Source organism: Bos javanicus, chromosome 16 (assembly GCF_032452875.1).
Source record: "Bos javanicus breed banteng chromosome 16, ARS-OSU_banteng_1.0, whole genome shotgun sequence".
In the NCBI taxonomy this organism is placed as follows: Eukaryota; Metazoa; Chordata; class Mammalia; order Artiodactyla; family Bovidae; genus Bos; species Bos javanicus.
The window spans coordinates 61406662-61431707 of NC_083883.1; the positions used below are offsets into that span (position 1 = coordinate 61406662).

General features: G+C 39.5%; 1 protein-coding gene across 5 annotated transcripts in view; it reads left to right on the top strand.

Moving 5' to 3' along the window:
- Nucleotides 1–25046, top strand: part of SOAT1 (sterol O-acyltransferase 1) — a 61704-nt gene that overhangs the window by 24875 nt on the left and 11783 nt on the right. For all 5 annotated transcript variants that reach the window (XM_061383336.1, XM_061383332.1, XM_061383334.1 and 2 more), the window contains 6 exons: nucleotides 1043–1101; nucleotides 18871–19019; nucleotides 20394–20453; nucleotides 21756–21863; nucleotides 22618–22900; nucleotides 24541–24619. In XM_061383336.1, coding sequence (XP_061239320.1) covers nucleotides 1043–1101; nucleotides 18871–19019; nucleotides 20394–20453; nucleotides 21756–21863; nucleotides 22618–22900; nucleotides 24541–24619 — 738 coding nt within the window. The remainder of the gene's footprint in view (nucleotides 1–1042; nucleotides 1102–18870; nucleotides 19020–20393; nucleotides 20454–21755; nucleotides 21864–22617; nucleotides 22901–24540; nucleotides 24620–25046) is intronic.

The window sequence follows — 25046 nt, forward strand, 5'->3', positions numbered from 1 at the left end:
CCTTCTCAAAATTTCGTGCTGGTGCAGCTCTTTCTAGCTTTGCTGAGATAATTGACACATAACATTGTATAAGCTTGAGGTGTACAGTGACCAGCACTTACAGCCATCCTACTGGGTGTAAAAAAGCAATATTTGTGGTTTTGATTTGCATTTTCTTGATGGCAGTGATATTGAACATCTTTTCAAATGGTATCAACCATTTGTGTATTGTTTTTGGAGACATGTCTATTCAGACACTTAAATTGGACTGTTTGTCTTTTCCGTTGAGTTGTAAGAGTTGTTTACGTGTTCTGTATGCAGGTTCCTGATCAGATTTGCAAGTATTTCCCCTATTTTGTGTCTTTTAACTTTCTTGATAATATCCCTTGGAGCAGAAAAGATTTTTTAAAAATTTTAGTGAAATCCAACTTATCTGATTTTTCTGTTGTTGCTTGTACATTTTACTAGTCATAGTTACAGGATCTATTCAGAGAATCTGCTAAGTCGCTTCAGTCGTGTCCGACTCTGTGCGACCCCGTAAACGGCAGCCCACCAGGCTCCCCCGTCCCTGGGATTCTCCAGGCAAGAACACTGGCGTGGGTTGCCATTTCCTTCTCCAATGCGTGAAAGTGAAAAGTGAAAGTGAAGTCACTCAGTCGTGTCCGACTCTTAGCGACCCCATGGACTGCAGCCTACCAGGCTCTTCTGCCCATGCGATTTTTCAGGCAAGAGTACTGGAGTGGGGTGCCATTGCCTTCTCCGTCAGAGAATCTAATTTCCTGTTACTGTCAGAATTGGATTTTGTAGCATCTTATGATTAATACAGTTGTAAGCATGGTATGTACCTATAATAGTGTTCTTTTTACAGCTTACCATTTTTATGTATAAATTTCCTTCTATTTATATTGCCTATGCTTCCTTTTTAAAAGTTGTGTTATATTTTGTGGTTTTACCAAAGTTTGTACTTGGTCATGTTTTGCTTGTTTTTTAAGTTCATGATTTAAATAATGCTGATGGGTAGCTCTCCCATCTACTTAAAAATTACATTTTTTTCTTTACTTAGGTCGGGTTGATTTAAAACAGTTGATATCAAAGAAGATAAAGTTGACAGCAGAGGCAGAGGTAAGTAATACTCTCTTCCAGAAACAAAAATGTAGATTTTAGAGTAAACGGTTTTATTCAGTGCAGTTTTTAATGCTAAACTGTTTAAAGAACTATTTACTTTTCTTATCAGTTGACATTATCCTGTGATGAACAGGATATGCAGACCCTTATGGCAGAAAGTGAAGAGGAACTAAAAAGCCTCTTGATGAAAGTGAAGGAGGAGAGTGAAAAAGTTGGCTTAAAGCTCAACATTCAGAAAACGAAGATCATGGCATCTGGTCCCATCACTTCATGGGAAATAGTTGGGGAAACAGTGGAAACAGTGTCAGACTTTATTTTTTTGGACCCCAAAATCACTGCAGATGAAATTTAGAAGCCTTGAATTGAATTTAGAAGCCTGGTGATTGCAGCCATGAAATTAAAAGACGCTTACTCCTTGGAAGGAAAGTTATGACCAACCTAGATAGCGTACTTAAAAGCAGAGACATTACTTTGCCTACAAAGGTCTATCTAGTCAAGGCTATGGTTTTTCCTGTGGTCATGTATGGATGTGAGAGTTGGACTGTGAAGAAAGCTGAGCACTGAAGAATTGATGCTTTTGAACTGTGGTGTTGGAGAAGACTCTTGAGAGTCTCTTGGACTGCAAGGAGATGCAACCAGTTCATTCTAAAGGAGATCAGTCCTGGGTGTTCATTGTAAGGACCAATGTTGAAGCTGAAACTCCAGTACGTTGGCCACCTCATGCGAAGAGTTGACTCATTGGAAAAGACCCTAATGCTGGGAAGGATTGGGGGCAAGAGGAGAGGGGGACAACAGAGGATGAGATGGCTGGATGGCATCACTGACTCAATGGACATGGATTTGGGTAAACTCTGGGAGTTGGTGATGGACAGGGAGGCCTAGCATGCTGCAATTCATGGGGTCGCAAAGAGTCGGACGCAACTGAGCGACTGAACTGAACTGTGATGAACAGGAAAATAAGATCTACCATCTTGTCATTCTGCCTAAGAACCAGATTATCATTTTTTTCCTCTGCTATCATACATCTTTTACCAGTGAAATTCAGTTTTAGTGAACATGATACAGTTGATGCTTGTATAAGTGCTTGTGTAGGTACTTTATGAAAGTATCTGTCATGGTTCATAGTGAATAATGGGCCGTCAATAAACATTGAATCTGAAACTAGAGATTCCCTGTTAGGGATATAGAACAAATAGAAATATCAATTCGCAAACCACAGTAAGAGATTTCAGGAATTCCTTAGTGATGCAGTGGTTAGGACTCAATGCTTTTGCTGCTGTGGCCTGGGTTCAATCCCTGGTCAGGGAACTAAGATTCTGCAAGCTGCTCAGTACAACCAATAAATAAATAAGTAAACAAACAAAGACCTTTCAGGCAAGGGAAACAGTTCTACAAGTTTGAATTCACCAGCGCCTTCAGGAAATCTGGAGAACAAAGAACACTTAAAAAAAATGAAGGACTTCTCTGGTGGTACAGTAGATAAGAATCCGCCTGCCAGTGCAGAGGACATGGGTTCAGTCCCTGGTCCAGGAAGATTGCACGTGCTTCAGAGCAACTAAGCCCATGCACCTCAACTACTGAGCCCATGTGTTGGAGCTGCTGCAGCCTGTGAGCCTGGAGCCTCTGCTCTGCAATGATGCATAGCCCCTGCTCATGGCAACTAGAAGAAGCCTCCATATACCAACAATAACCCAGTGCAGCCAAAAACAGTCAATTAATTCATTAAAAAAATCAACTACTATGTGTGCCTGAATGTAAGTTGGCTTCAAATGCAAGGCAGACAGACTCCCTTTCTCCCAGTAAGATTACTTCCAAAATTGATTAGCCAACCTGAATATATAAATATCCAGTGATGTAGATGAAATAGCCCTGTTTTCATTTATTAATTAGTCACATGTGCATGCATGCATATACACATTTATATTGTTGCTAAATTGTGTCTTTGCTGTCCCGTGAACTATAGCCTGCCGCCTCCTCTGTCCGTAGGGTTTCCCAGTCAGGAATACTAGAGTGAGTTGCCATTCCCTACTCCAGGGGATCTTCCCAACCCGGGGATCAAACTCATGTCCTACACTGACAGGTAGATTCTTTACCACTGAGCCACTAGGGAAGCCCCCTAAAAGGGGGGGTCTGCCTTGTATTTGAAGTCAGCTTACATGCATGTGGGCTTCCCTGTTGGCTCAGTCAGTGAAGAATCTGCTTGTAGTTCAGGAGACCCAGGTTTGATCTCTGGATTGGGAAGGTCCCCTGGAGAAGGAAATGGCTACCCACTCAGGTATTCTTGCCTGGAAGATTCCATGGACAGAGACTGACTGGCTATAGTCCATAGGGTCGCAAAAAGTCAGACATGACTGAGCAACTAACACTTTTAACTTTTTTCACTTGCATGCATTTATATAGAATACTTTAAATTTAGATATTTTTATCTTATTTTGTAAAACAGTATATGTAAGATAAAACCAGATATATAAGATAAGCAGGGCATAGCTTGAGCAGAGGTATGGAGGTAGGCAACTTAAACTGTATCTTGGAAACGACACTTGATTGACATCTGTGCCTCTGGTGGGATATGATAAGAAAATAAAATTTGGGCTAGATTGTAAGGCATTTTTTTCCTCTTCCTTCATGCCCTTATTCATGAAGCTCTTTCTGTGTGAAATTTTCTTTAACTTCCTACCTTCACTAATCAAAATCCTATATATCCTTCAAATTCTCCCTCAAATGCTGGTGCTTCTGAAGTTTTCTGAAACCCCAGCTTGAAATGTTATCCGTCCTACTTTATACGTCTAAGTTCTTAGTTTATGCCCGTAACATATACTCTATAATTGTTACACACTGCTTTGTTCTGAATGAATCGCCAAAATTCCTCTGGTGAACTTACAGGCAATTTAACTTAAGAGTGTTTTGATTGGCAGTTTGGTATCAAATGAGATTGAACATCTTGCCATTATTAAGGAATTGGAATGTTTTTGAGGGAGATGTATTAGGAATGCTCTACCCATATCAAAGTTGAAGAAACTATTGAGTTTGAAGATGAGACCACGTTGGAAGCTCCTGTAATATTTTTAATAGTGACGGGGGAGCCTGGTGGGCTGCCGTCTATGGGGTCGCATGGGGTCGGACACGACTGAAGCGACTTAGCAACAGCAGCAGCCGCAGCAGTGACTAAACGGGCAGGGAGGAGAAGGGAACCCGTTTAGAAGTCCTGTTGTGTGCTAGGCCTTAAACTAGGTGTTTTATATATGTAACCTTATTTACTTAAATTCTCCCTTTCATAACAATAATGTCTAACTGGTTATATTTTTTTGTTGTTTTCTTTTATTGATTACACTCACTAACGTGAAATGACCGTTAAGATGGCAGGTATGTGAATATTTTTCAGAGCCATGAAATTTACTTGTTCTTTTCCCTTGTGGGTCTTAGAAATAATTTTAAAGACAAATGAAAATAAACAATCTTTCTAGTCATTTGTTACTTGGTGTCATGTTCCAATCCAGTTGGCACACTTTTCCCTTAGTGTTTAAAGTGAGAACACTGGACTAGTTATCTACAAGTGCCCCTTCAGCTCTAATAGTATGTATCATTGTGATGTATGTAGCTAACTTAAACTTTGGCTCCTAATTCTCTACTTCCTATTGTAAACAGAATAGATAATCTATAGATTGTATTGGGCAACTCTTTCAGCTCCGTGTAACTAGTTGTCAGATATAAATACAGTATGCTGCTGCTAAGTCACTTCAGTCGTGTCCAACTCTGTGCGACCCCATAGACGGCAGCCCACCAGGCTCCCCCGTCCCTGGGATTCTCCAGGCAAGAACACTGGAGTGGGTTGCCATTTCCCTCTCCAATGCACGAAAGTGAAAAGTAAAAGTGAAGTCGCTCAGTCGTGTCCGACTCCTAGCGACCCCATGGACTGCAGCCCACCAGGCTCCTACATCCATGGGATTCTCCAGGCAAGAGTACTGGAGTGGGCTGCCATTGCCTTCTCCATTAATACAGTATACCTAGTTAAATTTGAATTTCAGACAAACAACAGATAGTTTTGTTAATCATCATGCAATATTTGAGACATGACCTAGTCTCAAAGTTAGTTGTTTATCAAATTCAAATTTGTTCTTGTTGCTTAGTTGCTAAGTTGTGTCTGACTCTTTTGTAATCCCAAGGACTATAGCCAGGCTCCTCTGTCCATGAGATTTCCCAGGCAAGAATACTGGAGTGGGTTGATATTTCCTTCTTCAGGGAATCTTCCCAACCTAGGAATTGAACATGTAAAGATGTTAAGAAGATTAAGCAAACTCTTTAGTCCTAAGGGAAGAAAAATGAGAGCGATGATGGCATTAGTGGGTTGAACTGATTGAATTTCTTAAAGTCACTTCTAGATCTAAATGCTGTCATAAAAACTTTGAAATACTCAATTAAAAAAAATCTGGTTTCCTTTGATGTGCAGAAGCTTTTAAGTTTAATTAGGTCCCATTTGTTTATTTTTGCTTTTATTTCCAATATTCTGGGAGGTGGGTCATAGAGGATCCTGCTGTGATGTATGTCAGAGAGTGTTTTGCCTATGTTCTCCTCTAGGAGTTTTATAGTTTCTGGTCTTACATTGAGATCTTTAATCCATTTTGAGTTTATTTTTGTATATGGTGTTAGAAAGTGTTCTAGTTTCATTCTTTTACAAGTGGTTGACCAGATTTCCCAGCACCCAGTTCTAATGAGGTGGATGAAACTGGAGCCTATTATACAGAGTGAAGTAAGCCAGAAGGAAAAACACCAATAGAGTATACTAACGCATATATATGGAATTTAGAAAGATGGTAACGATAACCCTGTATACGAGACAGCAAAAGAGACACTGATGTATAGAACAGTCTTATGGACTCTGTGGGAGAGGGAGAGGGTGGGAAGATTTGGGAGAATGGCATTGAAACATGTAAAATATCATGTATGAAACGAGATGCCAGTCCAGGTTCAATGCACGATACTGGATGCTTGGGGCTGGTGCACTGGGACGACCCAGAGGGATGGTATGGGGAGGGAGGAGGGAGGAGGGTTCAGGATGGGGAACACATGTATACCTGTGGTGGATTCATTTTGATATTTGGCAAAACTAATAAAATTATGTAAAGTTTAAAAATAAAATAAAATTAATTAAAAAAAAAATCTGGTGCTAGTGGAATCATAGGGCATTGTGTAACTCTCAGTCATGACCTTTTAAAAGCCTCGTAATTGTGTTGTAACAAGCCTTTAAAGATCTTGGAACAGTCCAATTTATTTCAGTTTAGTCACTAGCTGTCTTTTAAGGAAGTTTTCTGGAGGTTTGGTCAAACCAATTTTGCTTGTATCTCATTGGCAAGAACTTAGTCTCCTGGCCACACCAAGGTGCAAAGGGAGACTGGGAAATTTATTTATTCTGGGATTTAAGTGCCCAGGTAGCAAATTAAGGGACCTGATACTAAGGAACGGGGTGGGAAATGATAGATTGGCAACAGTCACTGCAGCAACTGTCTGTTGTAGTTCACTACCCCTGGTCTTCTGATCATTTCTTACCTTCTTCTGGCTGTGTAAGTGTGACTACATTCTTCTGTTTCCCTTTCTGCCTTTTCTTATTTTATTTAAATGCATAAATGTGTTAGTCTTTAGTCTACTTGGAACCTTGAAAAAGTTCATTGTTCTTTGTGATCTCATCACTTAGTTACAAAATGAAGAAATGTCCCTCCCGTATACTGCCTTTGGGGGTGTTCAGTAATTTAGTTCTGTGAACAACACTTACTTGGTCCCTTGGTCTGTCGTGTACTACGTTAGGAGCTGAGATTTTGGAGAAGTCATTTCTCTTGGTAGCTGGTACTACTACATATAAAATGGATACGCAAGAGGAGCAACAACTGAATTAGATACCTTTGAAGTGTTCATTGAAAGCTATAAAGTGATGTTACTATTAGTTGGTATATGTGATGAGAAATTATGTGATGTTAGAGCTCTGTTGAAAAGATTACAGGTCATGGTTACTCTCTGTTTTGTAGTTAATGAGAATCCAAAATATCAAAATTAGTAATGTTCTGCATATCACTGATTGAGGTACTTTTCTTTTCAAATATTTGTTTTCTATTTTAGTGCCAAAGAAAAATCAGTGGCATATTAGATTAAATACTTTCTTCCAAAAGAAAAAAGAAAGCACAAAGTTTAACAGATTTTATTTTAATGTTGTGATACCTTATAACAACAGGAGGATTGTTTTAAGCACAGGAGGAATATATTTTCTTAATGTAGGTTTTTTCCTGATTGTAGAAGTAGTATAGGCTCAATGTAGAAAATTTATACGAGACAAAGTATAAAAAGGAAACACAACCCATATACCCATCACTTGGAAATAATATTTTGGTTTATTTCCTCCCAATAATTTGTTTTCCTTCTTGTATCATACATGCAGATCCAAGTAGACACATGTGGGCATTTGTGTCATAGATACACTGGCAAAATCAGCATCAATCTATATAATCAGTTTGTGTATTTTTCTTAACATCATTTTTTGGGCTTTTTTGTGTGTGTGTTAAAATATTCTTTGAAAATGTGATTAAGAAAAAAATTATTTCATGATAGTCATTTGTATGGATACATCATTTGGTAACTACTGGGAGTGTAGTTTTACTCCTTTCTGATTTTCTGGCATTTAATAATGGCTAATGAAGTGAAGGAGGTAGGCAATGATGATGAGAAGCAGTAAAGTATACCATTTGAATAGTTAAGATGAGGGAACTACCTAAGTAGATTGAGGTTAAAAAGTGTATTTCAGGTCAGTTTAGGCTGATAACAATGTGATATCAAGAATATTAGAGTCTTACTTACATTGGGAGATAGCCCAGGATGAATTTCATTTTAAACAAAAAGGGATTAAAATTCAGAGCTCTGATTTCATTAGTTCCTGGTTTACCTTGAACTTTGTCTTCCTTATTAAGGACTGTGTAATAGTTATACTCTTTTTTTTTTCCTTTGGAGGAGGAATTTATTATAATGCACAACTTAGGACTGTAAACTTATGCTAAACAACACCTTTTTACTATATTACCTGCCATTTTCCGGCTACATGTACGTACATCATTGACTTTTTAGGTTTTACTTTTTTGACTTACGTTAATCATATAGAAAATATTTTATATAAAGTATGGTGGAAAGCAATGTAATGTAATGTGAACTTAGGTCATAGACTGGAGTTCTGATCCTAGTTCTGTAGCCTACGAGTGGTGACCTTGGGTAAGTCACATCACTTGTTCAAGCTTAGATCTCTCATGTGTAAAATAGGCATTCCGTTACATACTTCAGAGATTGTTTTAAGACTAGAAATAATACATAAAAGCCCCTTAGAAAGTATCTAGCATAAAGCAGTCATTTAATTAACAGTCATTGCAGACAATAATGATTTTTACTCCCTTCCACTTAATAGTTTCCACAAAGAAGTCAGGGCTATGTATTATTTTTTTTTAGTATCTACCTTCTGCTTTATATTAATAATAGACATTGAATAAAGTGAGCAGTTGTATGAGTAGGAGTTTTGGTGGCAGGAGTTGATTTCAAAAACTGTTAGGAAATTTGTTTATCACCTGTTGTCTTGGCAGTCGCTTTGCTAAGAGCTGGCTGTACAGTGGTTAACAAATAGACATAGTTTTACAGCCAAGTGGGGAAGGTAGACATTAAGACACCAAAAAAGAACTATATAGCATTTCAGATTGCATTAAGTGCAGTGATGGAAAAGAATAAGATGCAGTAACTTTAGAGTGAATTGTCAGGGGAGACCTCTCTTGGAGAGTCAATTTAAACACTGTATTAACCTCTTCTATTGTGTTCCCGGCTTTGCCTGAAACGGTCAGGTTTCTGGTTCCATGCCACTGTGAGGTTAAAAGATTCTCTGTGCAAAGCCAGGCAGTGAATCAAGAAACAAGTAATTCATGAACTAGTGATATGACCTTATGGAGTCAGAGTATAATTTATTTTTAAATTTCTTTTGTACTTACTAAGTTACCATTTTATTAGAAAAGGATATAATAACTCAGGAACAGCCAGGTGGGAGAGATGCACAGGGCAAATATGGGGAAAGGCCGCAGAGCTTCCATGCCTGCTGAGGGTGCCATCCTCCCGGCATTGTCATATGTTCACCAGCCCGGAAGCTCAGGAATACAATATTTTGTGCTCTGGGCTCAGAGTATATATTTTTACTTGGTGTTTCTTTCTCTCAGCCTGCTTTTTTTTCATACCTCTGTAACTGTTACTTTATCCAAAAACAACCCTACTCTTTTCTAATTTTAAGATTTAGTCAGTCCAAAGTAACCTCTGTTTGGAAGGCTTTTAATTGTAGAAGTGTTCTCCTTCTAAAGTGCAAATCTGAATATGTTTGTAAACTTTGTGCTTATTAAAACATCATGGTTTCTAGTTGTCCTTAGGATAAAATGAAAAATCCTTAAAATGAGTGAATTCTGTGGCAGTCCAGTGGTTAGCACCTCTCACTTTCACTGCTGAAGGTGCGGGTTTGATCCCTGGTTGGGGAAACTAAGATACTACAAGCCTCGTGGCTGTGGCCAAGAATTAAATCTTAAAATGGCTTAAAGGTCTGTCATGAACCCGTTTGCTTCTCCAGCTTCGTCTGTGATCACCAGTGCATGTCTTCACTGTGTTCTAACAATAGGATCTTTGTTTCATGGTGGTGGTTCTGGATTCTTAAAATCTTAGAGGTTATCTTCATCAGCTGCTTGTTTTAAAAAATGAGGTTCTTTGATAGATTAGAAAAGCAAGGTGCTTAGATAGTTTCTAGTTAATGGTCTGCCTCCTTCCATCACCCTTCTGTCCATCTGTTGTGCTGGGACCATCATAGTCCTTGGCTGGCTGAAATGAGTGTTAATAGGGATGAGATTGAGAAGATAAACAAATTAGAAAGCCTATAATCATCAGTCTCCTTTTCAGATTATTGATAGACATTTTTAGACAAATTTATTGTGGTCATGTTTTGAAATTCCTATTAAAACCAATTTCGTGTAATAGAAGAACTCGGAAGAAGGCTGAAGTGGAACACTCCTTGTACTATGTTTTTCTGTGTTTCCTCTTACAAAAGGAATGACAGTAATAAGCAGTCACTCTTTATTTTTCATCAGTACTTGGATATGTGAAAGAAGGAGGCTAAAGAAACTTAATAGTGTCCATAATAGAGTTCTTCCTTATGTCCCAGTGGCAGCAGCTTCTATCAACTTTAATTTCTCAGAGAAAGAGGACAAAGGCATTGTTGATGAAAAAAATTAGAAAGTCCTTTTAAAAAAGAAATGAACATTTTTATTCGAGCCAAGTTGAGGATTATAACCTGGGAACAGCCTCTCAGAAAGCTCTAAGAACCTTCCCACCTACGAGAGGTCATAGACACTTATATTTTGAGTCAGAGGCTGTACATTAAATGACATTATTGACAGCTTACACAGTCCCCGTGGAAACTGTGGGTCATTGGGGCCCTTTACAAGGTTATCTCTGAAGGAGTTTTGGTGGCAGGTTGTTGTGAAGGAGTTGTGACCCTTGAGGAGATTAGGAAGGTATGTTATCTCCTAAGGAGGTCAGGTGCATAATATATGCTAAAGGGGAAGGAGAAGGTTTGGACAGGCAGAGAAAAGATTTGTTTGATCTGTCTTGTCTTGCCATAAAATATACATTTTACATCATCAGCATTAAGAAATGCCTTTATCAAACCCAAGTCTGTGTGCCTGGTACACTGTGAAACCAAACAAACTGAAATGCAGAGTTTAGAGCAGAGAAAGGTGTATTGCAAGGACCAAGCAAGTGTTACTCAAAAACTGGCTTCACTCCCTGGTGGGTGTTTGTTGAACCAAAAGACACAACTAGGGCAAAGAATGGGAGAGTGATTTATTACCTGGAAAACTCTGGGGGTCTTTCCCCAAACAGTGTCTCTCCAACAGTAAAATTTGGAAAGTCTTAACCTAAGGGTACCTGCATACTCATGAAGGGGTTTGAGCTGAAGAAAATTGAGCATAAAATTAGGCCAGAGGTCAACAGAAGCTTTCGTTGATTGGAGGTCAATATCATTATTCCAGCTTCTACCTTGGTGAGTACCTTAGTTCTTGCTGAACTGGAGGATTTATTGTGTATCCCTTGAGGAGGAACTAGGATTGATTAATCACTGAACAATTGTTTTTTGACTCTTTTTTCCTTTGTTTCATGCATTCCCTTACTTCCATTAATATCTTTAATTACTGAGACCTGTTCAAAGGCAAGCATTGTGACCAGGCTTAGATCACAAAATTTCTTGAGGCCAAAAATGGCTTCTCTTTTGTCAAGAAAACCATGTCTAGTTTTCTTTTTCTGGGGATTTTCTACTGTACCTGCCTGCCCAAGGAGAATGTGTGGCTCGTGCTCAAAAGACCTGAACTCCTGGTGGTTTTCAGGGAAGAATTTTTAAAGGCAACTTTTGGGGTGACAGGGCAGCATTTAGGGAGATAACTATAGAGAGTGTAACTTTCTTCTGATTGATTGGTAAAGAGGTAACAGGGTGCTATTCTAGGAATCTCAAATCAGCAACCTTCTGGTTGGACCAGTCTGCGGTGTGAGCCTAAAGTTACCATCTTCCACCTGGAATTGTTTCTGAAGAACAATTTGAAGATATGTATCAGTTAGTTAAGTGTTGAATAGTAGTAGAAGTGTTAGTCATTCAGTTATGTCTGACTCTTTGTGACCCCACGGACTGTAGCCTCCCCAGGCTCCTTTGTCCATGAAATTCTTCAGGCAAGAATACTGGAGTGGGTAGCCATTCCCTTCTCTGAGGATCTCCCTGACCCAGGGATCAAACCTAGGTCTCCCACATTGCAGGCAGATTGTTTACCCTCCGAGCCATTACATTACTCCTCAGAATATCCCTTGAGGAGGAACCAGGATTCTGTTTTACTGTTGAACTATGTATCTTGACTGCTTTTTCTTTGTTTCTGCATTGTTGTTGTTCAGTTGTTCAGTCGTGTCCGACTTTTTGCGACCCCTTGGATTGCAGCACGCCAGGCTTCCCTGTCCTCCACTATGTGCCAGAGCTTGCTCAAGCTTATGTCCACTGAGTCGGTGATGCCATCCAACTATCTCGTCCTCTGTCATCCCTTCTCCTCCTGCCTTCAGTCTTTCCCAGCATCAAGGTCTTTTCTAATGAGTTGGCTCTTTGCATCAGGTGGCCAAAGTATTGAAGCTTCAGCATCAGTCCTTCTAATTAATATTCAGGGTTGATTTCCTTTAGAATTGACTGGTTTGATCTCCTTGCAGTCCAAGGGACTCTCAAGAGTCTTCTCCAGCACCACAGTTCAAAAGCACCAATTCTTCAACGTTTAGCTTTCTAAAGAAATGGTCCAACTCTCACATCCATACATGACTACTGGAAAAACCATAGTTTGACTGTACAGACCTTTGTTGACAAAGTAATGTCTTTGCTTTTTAATATGCTGTCTAGGTTGATCATAGCTTTTCTTCCAGGGAGCAAGCATCTTTTAATTTGCATGTTTCTGCATTAGTAACATCTAATTAGTATGAATCCATTCTTTGGAATGCAGAGAAGGTTTAGGAGGCTCAAACCTTTTTCCTGCAGACAAGAAATAGGGAACACAGAAAGGTTTTTATACCTGGAAGGGCCCCACAGGGTCCTGCTCAGTTTCACTTCCACTGAAAGAGTAATTCAAAATGTAAAAGTGATTTGTTTGTTTCAGGAACCTTATTCAGGGACCCTGAAGCCCAGGATATAGTCTCTCAGTGACTCTAAGGGGAGTGTTCAGAAGAAGCAGGTGAGAAGTCAGATTTGTGTGTGTGTGTGTATATACACACACACACACACACACACATACATATATGTGATTTATATATATATATATATATATATATATATATGATTTTTGCCTGGAAAAAACATACAGTCAAGCATAGAAAGATTACTGACAATCAGCTTACTGTCTAGGAGTCTGTATATCCAAAGCACAGAGTTTTTCTCCATTCTGAATTCCCCTGGGGGCAGCGGGGGACTATGGATGGGATGACTGCACTGCCTGTGGCTTGACCCTTATAGAGCTGGAATGGTGGGCAGCATTCTTTGTTTACAGTAGAAGTTTTGGAGTATGAGGGGAAAAGGAAGGTGATCGAGAATGGTCTGATTGCCAAGGAAGGTGAGGATAAGGAGATTGCTGTAGGCTTTGGGAATTGCAAGTTTTTTGGCATGTGTGGCAACAGCTGATGTGTGGGTGAGACTAAGGCACAAGAAGAGTTCGTGCCTTGAAAAGCTGACTGAGTATGTTTGAGTTGGGTAGATTAAGACCTGATTTCAGTAGCTTTTACGATGTCTTTGTACAAACACACATTGTGTTCTCTCCCCTCCCCCAGCCCCCATGCTTCTGGGCTTACTTAACCCAGTACTTAATTGAGAAGGGTACTGATTCCAGGGTATGATGAAATGGCTTGATTCCTCATTACCACATCTCAAGATTCCAGGCTTCTTTTTGTAATGCTGAGTAAGATTTCAGTGAACTGATATGAGTAGGGGGTAAAGTGTTAAGACCTTAAATGGTTTAGCCCCTCTTCTGCCATCCTCCCCTTCTTTTCTGACCTCAACTCTTATCACTCTTTTGCTTCAACTGTGATGTCCTATTTCCCAAACATGTCAAGGCTGTTCCTGCCTCAAGGCTTTTTACATGTATGCTTTTTTCTTTCCGGTACTTTTCCCACATATAAATCAACTGCTGCTAAGTCGCTTCAGTCATGTCTGACTCTGTGCGACCCCAGAGATGACAGCCCACCAGGCTCCCCCGTCCCTGGGATTCTCTAGGCAAGAACACTGGAGTGGGTTGCCATTTCCTTCTCCAATGCATAAAAGTGAAAAGTGAAAGTGAAGTCGCTCAGTCGTGTCCGACTCTTAGCGACCCCAGGGACTGCAGCCTACCAGGCTCCTCCGTCCATGGAATTTTCCAGGCAAGAGTACTGGAGTGGGGTGCCATTGCCTTCTCCAATAAATCAACTAATTTGTGCTTTTACCTTATACAGATCTTCTCAAATGTCATCTTAATCTTTGAGGCTTTCCCTGACCTCTCTATGAAAAATAACACCCTCTTTCCCTGAGTCCCTCTTTATTTCTTGCCTTAACACCATCTGGCATCCTGTATGTCCTGTTTACCCTCATTGGAATTTTAAGTTCCGTGATGACAGGGACTAGGTTTTTTTCATTGTCATATCTCACCAGTGCTACAAACATTGCCACAACAGTGCCCAGAACTGTCCCTAGCACTTAGTGGATTGAATGAATTCTTTCCTTTCTTCTCTTTCAGTATATTTCTACGTTGGACAACATTTTTGTAGTTGGAAAAAACCCTTGATTTATTAAGCAGTTCAGTTCTTTTAGGTTAGTGCAAAAGCATTTACAGAGTTTAATGAGAAAAGAACCTTTTTTTTTTTTTTTTTTAAGTGCCACTTTTTTTGGTGTTTTGTTTTTGGTTGGGGAAGCATCATACCTATTGAAAAATTTGAAAATGAAGAGGGGCATGTAATTGAAATGAAACAAGCAAAAGAAAGTAAAAATACTATTTGAATAACCTTAATGTGAACAAGGAACAACAGACTGGTTCCAGATAGGAAAAGGAGTTCGTCAAGGCTGTATCTTGTCACCCTGCTTATTTAACTTATATGCAGAGTACATCATGAGAAACGCTGGACTGGAAGAAGCACAAACTGGAATCAAGATTGCCCGGAGAAATATCAATAACCTCAGATATGCAGATGACACCACCCTTATGGCAGAAAGTGAAGAAGAACTAAAAAGTCTCTTGATGAAAGTGGAGAGTGAAAAAGTTGGCTTAAAGCTCAACATTCAGAAAACGAAGATCATGGCATCCGGTCCCACCACTTCATGGGAAATAGATGGGGAAACAGTGGAAACAGTGTCAGACTTTATTTTTCTGGGCTCCAAAATCACTACAGATGGTGACTGCAGCCATGAAATTAAAAGATGCTTACTCCTTGGAAGGAAAGTTATGACCAACCTAGTTGGCATATTGAAAAGCAGAGACATTACTTTGCCAACAAAGGTCCGTCGAGTCAAGGCTATGGTTTTTCCTGTGGTCATGTATGGATGTGAGAGTTGGACTGTGAAGAAGGCTGAACGCCAAAGAATTGATGCTTTTGAACTGTGGTGTTGGAGAAGACTTTTGAGAGTCTCTTGGACTGCAAGGAGATCCAACCAGTCCATTCTGAAGGAGATCAGCCCTGGGATTTCTTTGGAAGGACTGATGCTAAAGCTGAAACTCCAATACTTTGGCCACCTCACTCGAAGAGTTGACTCATTGGAAAAGACTCTGATGCTGGGAGGGATTGGGGGCAGGAGGAGAAGGGGACGACAGAGGATGAGATGGCTGGATGGCATCACTGACTCGATGGACAGGGAGGCCTGGCGTGCTGCGATTCATGGGGTCACAAAGAGTCAGACACGACTGAGCGACTGATCTGATCTGATCTGATCTGAATGTGAACAAGTAATTTTATAAAACTCTTTATTTCTTCCAGGGGACATAGGTTCTCTATGTTTTGTCCTTAAAACTGTAGCAGGAAGGGGAACCCTTTCTAGGGCCCAAGAATGGGCCCTTGTCTAACACTGGGAGGTGAATTGTCTTGAGAAGACACACGTGCTGACAAAGCAAGAGACTTTATTGGGAAGGAGCACCCGGGTGGAGAGCAGGAGAGTGAGGGAGCCCAGGAGAACTGCCCTGCCGTGTGGCTCGAAGTCTCAGGTTTTATGGGGTGGGATCAGTTTCCAGGTTGTCTCTAACTCAGGGTTCTTCCTCGTGGTACGTGTAACACTCAGCCAAGACGGATTTGAGTGGGCATTCTGGGACTGTGTATTTTATATTTATTTTAGACTAGGAAATGATGTTAGACAAAAAGCAAATTCGAGCGATTTTGTTACTTGAGTCAAGAATGGGTCATAAGAATCAGAGACAACTCACAGTATCCACAACACATTTAGCTCAGGAACTGCTAGCGGATGTACAGTGCGGTGGTGGTTTAAGAAGTTCTGCAAAGGAATTGAGAGCCTTGAAGATGAAGATTGCAGTGGCTGGCCATCAGTAATTGAAAATGACCAATAGAGAGCCGTTATCGAAGCTGAGCCTCTTAAAACTACACAAGAAGTTGCCAAAGAACTCAACCATTCTTTGGTCCTTCCGCATTTGAAGCAAATTGGAGATACGTGAAAAAGCTCGATAAGTTTTTGCCTAATGAACTGACCACAAATCAAAAATATCGTCATTTTGAAGTTCCATTTTCTCTTGTTCTGTGCAGCAACAACAAACTGTTTCTTGATTGGATTGTGATGTGGGACAAAAAGTGAATTTTATATGACAACCAGCAATGATGGCTTAGTGATTGGACCAGAAGAAGCTTCCAAGCACTTCCCAAAGCCAAACTTGCACCAAAAAAGGTCATGGTCACTGTTTGGTGGTCTGCTGCTGGTCTGATCCACTACAGCTTTCTGAATTCCAGGAAAACCATTACAGCTGACAAGTATGCTCAGCAGATCAAGGAAATGCACCAAAAACTGCAATGCCTCCTGCCAGCATTGGTCAACAGAAAGGGCCCAATTCTTCTCCATGGCAATGCCCAACTGCATGTCACACAGCCAGTGCTTCAGAAGTTGAACTAATTGAGCTACAAAGCTTTGTCTCATCCACCACATTCACCTGACCTCTTACCAACCGACTACCACTTCTTCAAGCATCTGGACAACTTTTTGCAGGGAAAACACTTCTACAACCAGCAGGAGACAGAAAATGCCTTCCAAGAGTTCATCGAGTCCCAAAGCACAGATTTTTACGCTACAGGAATAAACTTTTCTCATTGGCAAAAATGTGTTGACTGTAATGGTTCCTATTTTGATAATAAAGATGTGAATGAGACTAGTTATAATGATTTAATGTGGTAAGTTTTCATAGGTGGCTCAAATGGTAAAGTGACTGTCTGCAATGCTTGAGACCTAAGTTCGATCCCTGGGTGGGGAAGATCCCCTGGAGAAGGAAATGGCAACCCACTCCAGTACCCTTGCCTGGAAAATTCCATGGACCGAGGAGCCTGGTAGGCTACAGTCCATGGGGTTGCAGAGTCGGACACGACTGAGCGACTTCACTCTCTCACTTTCTCATGGCCTGTGGGATCTTAGTTCCCTGACCAAGAATGCCCATGCCCCTTGCGGTGGAAGCAGAGTCTTCACCACTGCACCGCCAGGGAAGTTCCTGCACTCTTGTTTCTTCAGTGCTCCTCCCTTGTTTCTGCATTCCATTCCTTTGATGATTAGCCGCCATTTGAACCTTTGTAAGGAAGGTCAAGGAGGCTGAATGAAGCCTATTTCCTTTAAACAGGAAACTAGGGCACAGAAAGACTTTTGTGCCCAGGAGCCCCATAGGATCCTGCTCAGTTTCACTGTCCTGAGGGCTGGGGTTTCAGTGTATTCTCACTGCCCAAGACCTCTCCCACCTTCCCCCAACCCAACATTTGAGAACCCTGGGAGAAAGTAGTTTGAAAAGCTTTCACATAGTTTCATTAGATACATTAATATGTTAAGGCTTTGCTTTTAAAGGACTTGGTCAAACTGTTAAGAGTCCAGGACTTTCCTGATTGTCCACTGGTTAAGAATCCACCCTGCAGTGCAGGGGACATGGGTTTGATCCCTGGTTGGGGAACTAAGATCCCACATGCCATGGAGCAACTAAGCCAGTGCTCCTCAACTCCTGAGCATGCGTGCCACTAGATAGTCCATGCGCTGCAACGGTAGATCCTGCGCAACGCAAAGGAAGAAGATCCTGTGTGCCACAACCGGATCCTGTGCAGACAAATAAATATTAAGCCCAAATCGAAACATTCCAGAAAGCAAAAACAGAATCCAGAAAAAAGGCCACTTCAGATATTTTAGGTTCAACCTAACTAATATAATTAGAAGGGAGAGCATTTTTTTTTTCTTGTAGAAATTAGTAAGTAATACTTTGTTTTTCTTTGTATAGATGAGTCCTGCCAGTTTAAAAATACCACAATTTACAATTTGAGCATCCACAGTAGGTGGCCTATTGTAATTTGAAGAAATTTTTTTGGCCAGTGCTTTTTGAAAACTCTGAATTTATAAGTTTTGAAGTGTTAAAATGTTTAACAATTCTGTTATAAATGTATGTGTTATAGAGTAGATAAATATATATCTATGGAGGTAGGAATAAATATTGTATAAATGTTGGTTTCATACAGTAAAGACACGACTTATAAACACTGGGTACTTGGTGCTGAAGGGGTTGATTGAAAAGAAGGGGACTTAAAATTGTATAATGGTGACATAATATTGATTTTTACTTTGTTTTCCATATAAAAATTTGAAGAGAAGAAAATACTGTTATTTTTAGCATTTCTGTCATTTTGGTTTTATATGTCATTCAGAGGAGTTCATTTAGTAGACATAAATCATGTTGCTTTTTCAGTAGCAGTTTCTGAAACTATAAGTCAGATGTATATAGAAATCACTTTTCTGTTTTTACTCCTGTGAATTCACTTAACATGGATTTCTTTTCATCAGCTCTGTTTAAGAGTACCCTTTAGGGAACCGGGTTGGAGAACTAAGATCCCACATCCCGTCCCGTACAGCCAAAACAAAACAAAACAAAACAACCATAGAACCCTTTAAAAAATATTAACAACTCATAAACTAGTTAGTTCCTAATGGTTTTCTTTGTCTTAAAATTCTAGGAATTGAAGCCCTTTTTTATGAAGGAAGTTGGCAGTCACTTTGATGATTTTGTGACCAATCTCATTGAAAAATCCACATCATTAGACAATGGTGGTTGTGCTCTCAAATCCTTTTCTATTTTTGAGGGAGACAACAATCACAGAGCTAAGTAAGTACAAATAATTTCTTTTAATGCACACATATAGTCTAGTACAGCTCAGTGGGTACAATGCCTGGGTTCACACCCTAGCATCACCTTTTGTTAGCTGTATATTGCTGTTTTAACCTCTTGAAGGGTGGGTTTCTTCATCTTACTATGTGGATTATAACAAACAGCATACCTCATTTAAGACTATGCTGACTCATAAAATAACCTGGCCAACGCTTGCTGAAATCTTTACCTTTAAACGAAACAGTGACCCTATGAGGCAGATACTTTAACTGTCTGCATGTTATAAATTTGGGAAACTGAAGCACAGAGCAGTTAAATGTCCAAGATAACACAGTGGGAATTTGAACCCAGAGTCTGTCTCCAGCATCAGTACTCTTCTCTAGATCATTATCCTGCCTCCCTATTGTACTCTGTACAGTACTTGTAATAAAGTACAATGCACGTAGTTATTCCTTTTGGTCTGTCATCCAGAGCCATAGAGGGAAGGGAGGGCTGTCAAAGGCCAGTGTGTGCTAATTGGCCATTTTGTGCTTTCCTTGGTTTTATGCCTCGTTGGTCTCTGACAGTCTGCTGTTCTGGAGAACAGTTTTGATCAGGAGAGTCACGAGAAGTGCTAGCGGTACTACAAGACACCCTGAAGAAGATGATAGAGATAGATGTTAAAATGGGAGGTTTTAGTAACTGGAGGCACTTTTTTAGATCATGAGGCTGTTGGGGATTGTTGGAAGACCTTAGGGGTTGTTGTTGTGAGTCATGAAAGTTGTGTCCGACTCTTTGCGACCCCATGGACTATACAGTCCATGGAATTCTCCAGGCCAGAATACTGGAGTGGGTAACCTTTCCCTTCTCCAGGGGATCTTCCCAACCCAGGGATCAAAACCCTGGTCTCCCCATTGTAGGCAGATTCTTTACCAGCTGAGCCACAAGGGATCATACATATCAGTGCCGTTTTGGAGGACAGATCAATAGTAGTATGTGAACTGAGTAAAGTATGGCTGGAGTCTTGTCCTTAGGAATATTTAGGAGAAGGAAGAGTGGTTGTCAACCTGTCATTCCAGGAATGCATCTATCTCCATAGGGGCTGGGCGGGCATTTCCAGGAGGCTTTAAGTGCTGCTCTGGTTAGGTTTGCCTAACATCTCTTCCTTCCTAATCAGATGTGTCTGCACCTACTTCATAGCATTGTTCAGAAGGAGCAAATGCGTTAACATGCATAAAACCCTAACACAGTACCTGGGTCATAGTGAGAAGGCAGTTAATTAATATTACAAGCTATAGTTGGTAGTATTTATTCCTTCTCTTTAGCCATATGTTTAAATTTCTTGTAATACTTGCAGTACTCATATTTTATTTTAATTTTTGGTCTTCCCAGAGATCTGAGAGCACCTCCGGAACATGGAAAGATTTTTGTTACAAGGCGATCTGTCTTAGAGTAAGTATTTTTAGTTGTTTTGGTTATTTGTTTGAATTTTTAAAAATCAAGCTATTCTGATTGTTAGAATCACTGTGTAGTCTATGAATGTTTGTTTGTTCTGTGTTCATATAATCCATTAGTTTTGATACTTCTTTTTGTACATTTGCCATCTCTTGTTCCTCCTTTGGAGAAGGCAGTGGCACCCCACTCCAGTACTCTTGCCTGGAAAATCCCATGGACGGAGGAGCCTGGTAGGCTGCAGGCCATGGGGTCTTTAGAGTCGGACACGACTGAGCAACTTCCCTTTCACTTTTCCCTTTCATGCATTGGAGAAGGAAATGGCAACCCACTCCAGTGTTCTTGCCTGGAGAATCCCAGGGACGGGGGAGCCTGGTGGGCTGCTGTCTCTGGGGTCGCATAGAGTCGGACACGACTGAAGTGACTTAGCAGCAGCAGCAGCAGCAGCTTCTCCTTTGATTTTTTTGGTTCTGTGTCTGGTTTCAAAGGAGAAGTTGTACGTAAGAGTGGTTATTGGTCCTCTGATAAATTCCTTGAAGTTGTGCTTCAGAGAATTGGTTACCCAAAGAGCTGGAACAAAACTTTCCCAATTAGGTAAACCACTTTTGAGAGAGTATTGCTGCCTTCTTGATTCATAAGTTTTTTTCATCTCTCTTTGGCTAGGCTTTGAGACTTGATAGTTTTCTCAAATTTATTTATTTTAAAACCCTAGTTGTACAGATTTTTTTTCCTTAATTATTAATATTTATTTATTTGGCTGTGCTGGGTTTCAGTTGAGGCACATGGAATCCTTAGTTGCAGTGTACAAACTCTTAGCTGCAGCATGTGAGATCTAGTTCCCTGACCAGGGATCAAACCCAGGCCCCCTGCATTGGAACCTCAGAGTCTTAGCCACTGGACCACCAGGGAAGCCTCCTTATTTTGTTTATTTTTAATTGAAGGATAATTACAATATTGTGTTAATTTCTGCCATGTATCAATATGGATCAATCATAGCAGTTATGTAGATTTTATGGGGGAAAAATAGGCTATGTAGACTAATTGTGGCAACCTCATTTGTGAACTGAAAATTAAAAGTGCATTTTGAGTAGGTAATGAGCATTTCTTTTGAAATGCTCTGTGAGTAGGTAATTATTATTCATTTCTTTATAAGAATACTGATACTCATTAGTAATGTTTCATGATTACTGTTGAGATAGTTTTGGAACATGGATCAAGCATCTTCTGAACTACTTTGAAGTAAAGTCTTTAATATTTGGTGTTTTAAAATGCTGATTAATTTTATTTGAACTGTATTTATAGTGAGCTGTTTGAGGTGGACCACATCAGAACAATATATCACATGTTCATTGCCCTCCTCATTCTCTTCATTCTCAGCACACTTGCAGTAGATTACATTGATGAAGGAAGGTAAGACAGCATACCTGTTTAGTGGATGCATGGGGTGTTGAGAGTTTTCCCTGTATTTATATTCTGGGAAAAAAAAAGATTCAGTTAAATTGCTTCAGAAAATCCCAGAGCAGCTGGTTCAAGAGTGGGATTCCTCTCTCTTGAAAAGTACAACCAAAAAGAATATTAAAAGTTTTATTACTTTTAACTTTTTAAATGGTCTGTTTTAATAGGCCATATTAGTTGTTTCTAGGTAATTTTCCTTTAGGAAAATTTGGAAAGAATTTTGTATATATAACATCAATTTTTCTACTGTGGTATGTGTTATATTTTGTTTCAAAAAATCGGGTAGCTTATTGGAATTTAATGTTTGAAATTTGAGATAATGATGTAATGTATATTAGATTTTCAGATTGTACTATTTCTTTCTGAAAAACCATCATTTGTACATAACTGATTGCTGTTTGAACAGTTCAGATATTAACTTTGCCATAGAACATTTCAGAGTTTAAAATACATTAATGTGAGAATCTACTCATTGGGAAGTTCTGAGTATTTTAGATATCATATGTTCAAAGACCATATTATCCTATGGCTTTTAGAAAATAAATAAATTGTGAAGTGGAGGCTTAGGAGCACAAATGTTATATCCATGACTCTGTTTATTAGTATTGTTTCCTGAAGTTGAGGGTTTGGGGTCTGAAAGTTTTGAATTTTATGAATAAGTGTGTATTAAAAAATCCACTTCTGTGTTCTTTGTGTTTTTCCTCCCCAGGCTGGTGCTTGAGTTCAATCTCATGTCTTATGCTTTTGGGAAACTTACTGTTGTTTTGTGGACGTGGCTCACCATGTTCTTATGTACACTGACAGTTCCTTATTTCCTGTTTCAACGCTGGGCCAGAGGCTATCACAGGACTTCTCACCCAGTGGTCCATTCTTTCATACACTGCTTCCTTTTTGTGGTCTTCCAGATTGGAGTTCTAGGTTTAGGACCACTTTATGTTGTGTTAGCATATACACTACCACCAGCTTCCCGGTGCATTGTTATATTAGAACAGGTAAGATTTTGAGTGTGCCTAGTGCAATGATTTGCTTAGTTAATAATAATAATTCAGTTACTTTTGTTTAGTAGTTGGATACATTTTCATATCTAGTTCTTTAGGCTCTTAATTATAAAATTAAAGTGTTAGCTAGATCATCTTTTAAAATTTGTTCTATCTTCAGTGTTCTCTAATTCTTGATAATTGAAATAAATTGAACTATTCTGGGTGAATTCAAATTCAGTTTTTGAACATTTTTTGTAGAAGCCATCTAAATTAGAAAATTTTTTTGTCATTAAAAACTCTACTTTTAAAGTGTCAGATTGATTGTTTTGTCATATAACCATCTAAAAGATTTATTTTGCTTGTATGCCCTTCAGAATTTTCTGACTTATATTGGCCATCTGTAATGTAACAATGGATTGGTTCAAAATGGGGAAAGGAGTACCTTAAGGCTTTATATTGTCACCCTGCTTGTTTAACTTATATGCATAGTACATTATGCAAAATGCCGGGCTGGATGAATCACAAGTTAGAATCCAGATTGCTGGGAAAAATAACAACAACTTCAGATATGCAGATGATACCACTCTAATGGCAGAAAGTGAAGAAGGACTATAGAGCCTTTTGATGAGGGTGAAAAAGGGGAGTGAAAAAGCTGGCTTAAAACTCAGCATTCAAAAAACTGAGTTCATGGCATCTGGTCCCATAATTTCATGGCAAAAAGAAGGGGGAAAAGTGGAAGCAATGACAGATTTTCTTTTCTTGAGCTCCAAAATCACTGCAGGTGGCAAGTACAGCGATGAAGTTAAAAGACACTTGCTCCTTGGAAGGAAAGCTATGACAAACCTAGACAGCATATTAAAAAGCAGAGACATCACTGCTGACAAAGGTCCATCAAGTCAAAGCTATGGTTTTTTCAGTGGTTATGTACGGATGTGAGAGTTGGACCATAAAAAAGGCTGAGCAGTAAAGAATTGATATTTTCGAACTGTGGTGCTGGAGAAGACACTTGAGAGTCCCTTGGACTGCAGGGAGATCAAACCAATCGATCTGAACGGATATCAGTCCTGAATATTCATTAGGAAGGACTAATTCTGAAGCTTCAATACTTTGTCCACCTGATGTGAAGAGCCAACTCACTGGAAAAGGCCCTGATGCTGGGAAAGATTGAGGGCAGGAGAAGAGGGCATCAGAGGTTGAGATAGTTGTTTGGCATCACCGATTCAATTGGCATGAGTTTGAGCAAACTTCAGGAGATAGTGAAGGACAGGGAACCCTGGCGGTTTGCAGTCCATGGAGTGGCAAAGAGTTGGACATGACAGCCACTGAACAGCAGTAACAACAATGCTCTTCTTGGTTGTCTGTAATGCTCTGTTTGATGGAAAGGACTATTTCAGGAGACTTTCTTTGAACAGGCTTTTAATTTTTCAATTCATAATATACATGTAATAGAGGTGTTAAATGCAAAATAATTTGAGTAATAACATATCCCTCTTTAGAGGTCTTCACTGTTTTAGTCCGTTAAGGTGAGTTTGAATTGGCATATACAAAATTAATAGCTCTTTATGTGATTATAATCTTGTGCTGTTCAGTGGTTGCTTATAGGAGATAAGACGGTGATAGAAAAGTCATCTTTCCTTCCCTCTCCTTTGCAGATTCGTTTTATAATGAAGACCCACTCATTTGTCAGAGAGAATGTGCCTCGGGTACTCAATTCAGCCAAGGAGAAATCAAGTATGTAATTCCAGAATTCAAAGGATTGTTCATAGGGTATTTCAACCTTAGGGTATTTACTGGGATTGATTGTATATTACATTCTGTAGACATTATGTTTGATTTTAAATATAAGGATCCAAAAAACAAAAAACCCAACTTGTTAGGAAGGAGAAATATATATATATATATATATATATATATATATATGGTCTGTATTGATTTGGAAGACTTTCTTGCTGTTTCCTGATTGTTTCTGTTTTACCTTTGTAGCAACCCAAATTTAAAAACACTGATTATTAGACTCTTAAACTTTGCGTTATTTGCGTAGAATTTTGTTTTTTTTTTTAATTTATTTTAATTTGAGGATAATTACTTGACAATATTGTGATGGTTTTTGCCATACATCAGCATGAATTGGCCACAGGTATACAAGTGTCCCCTGCAT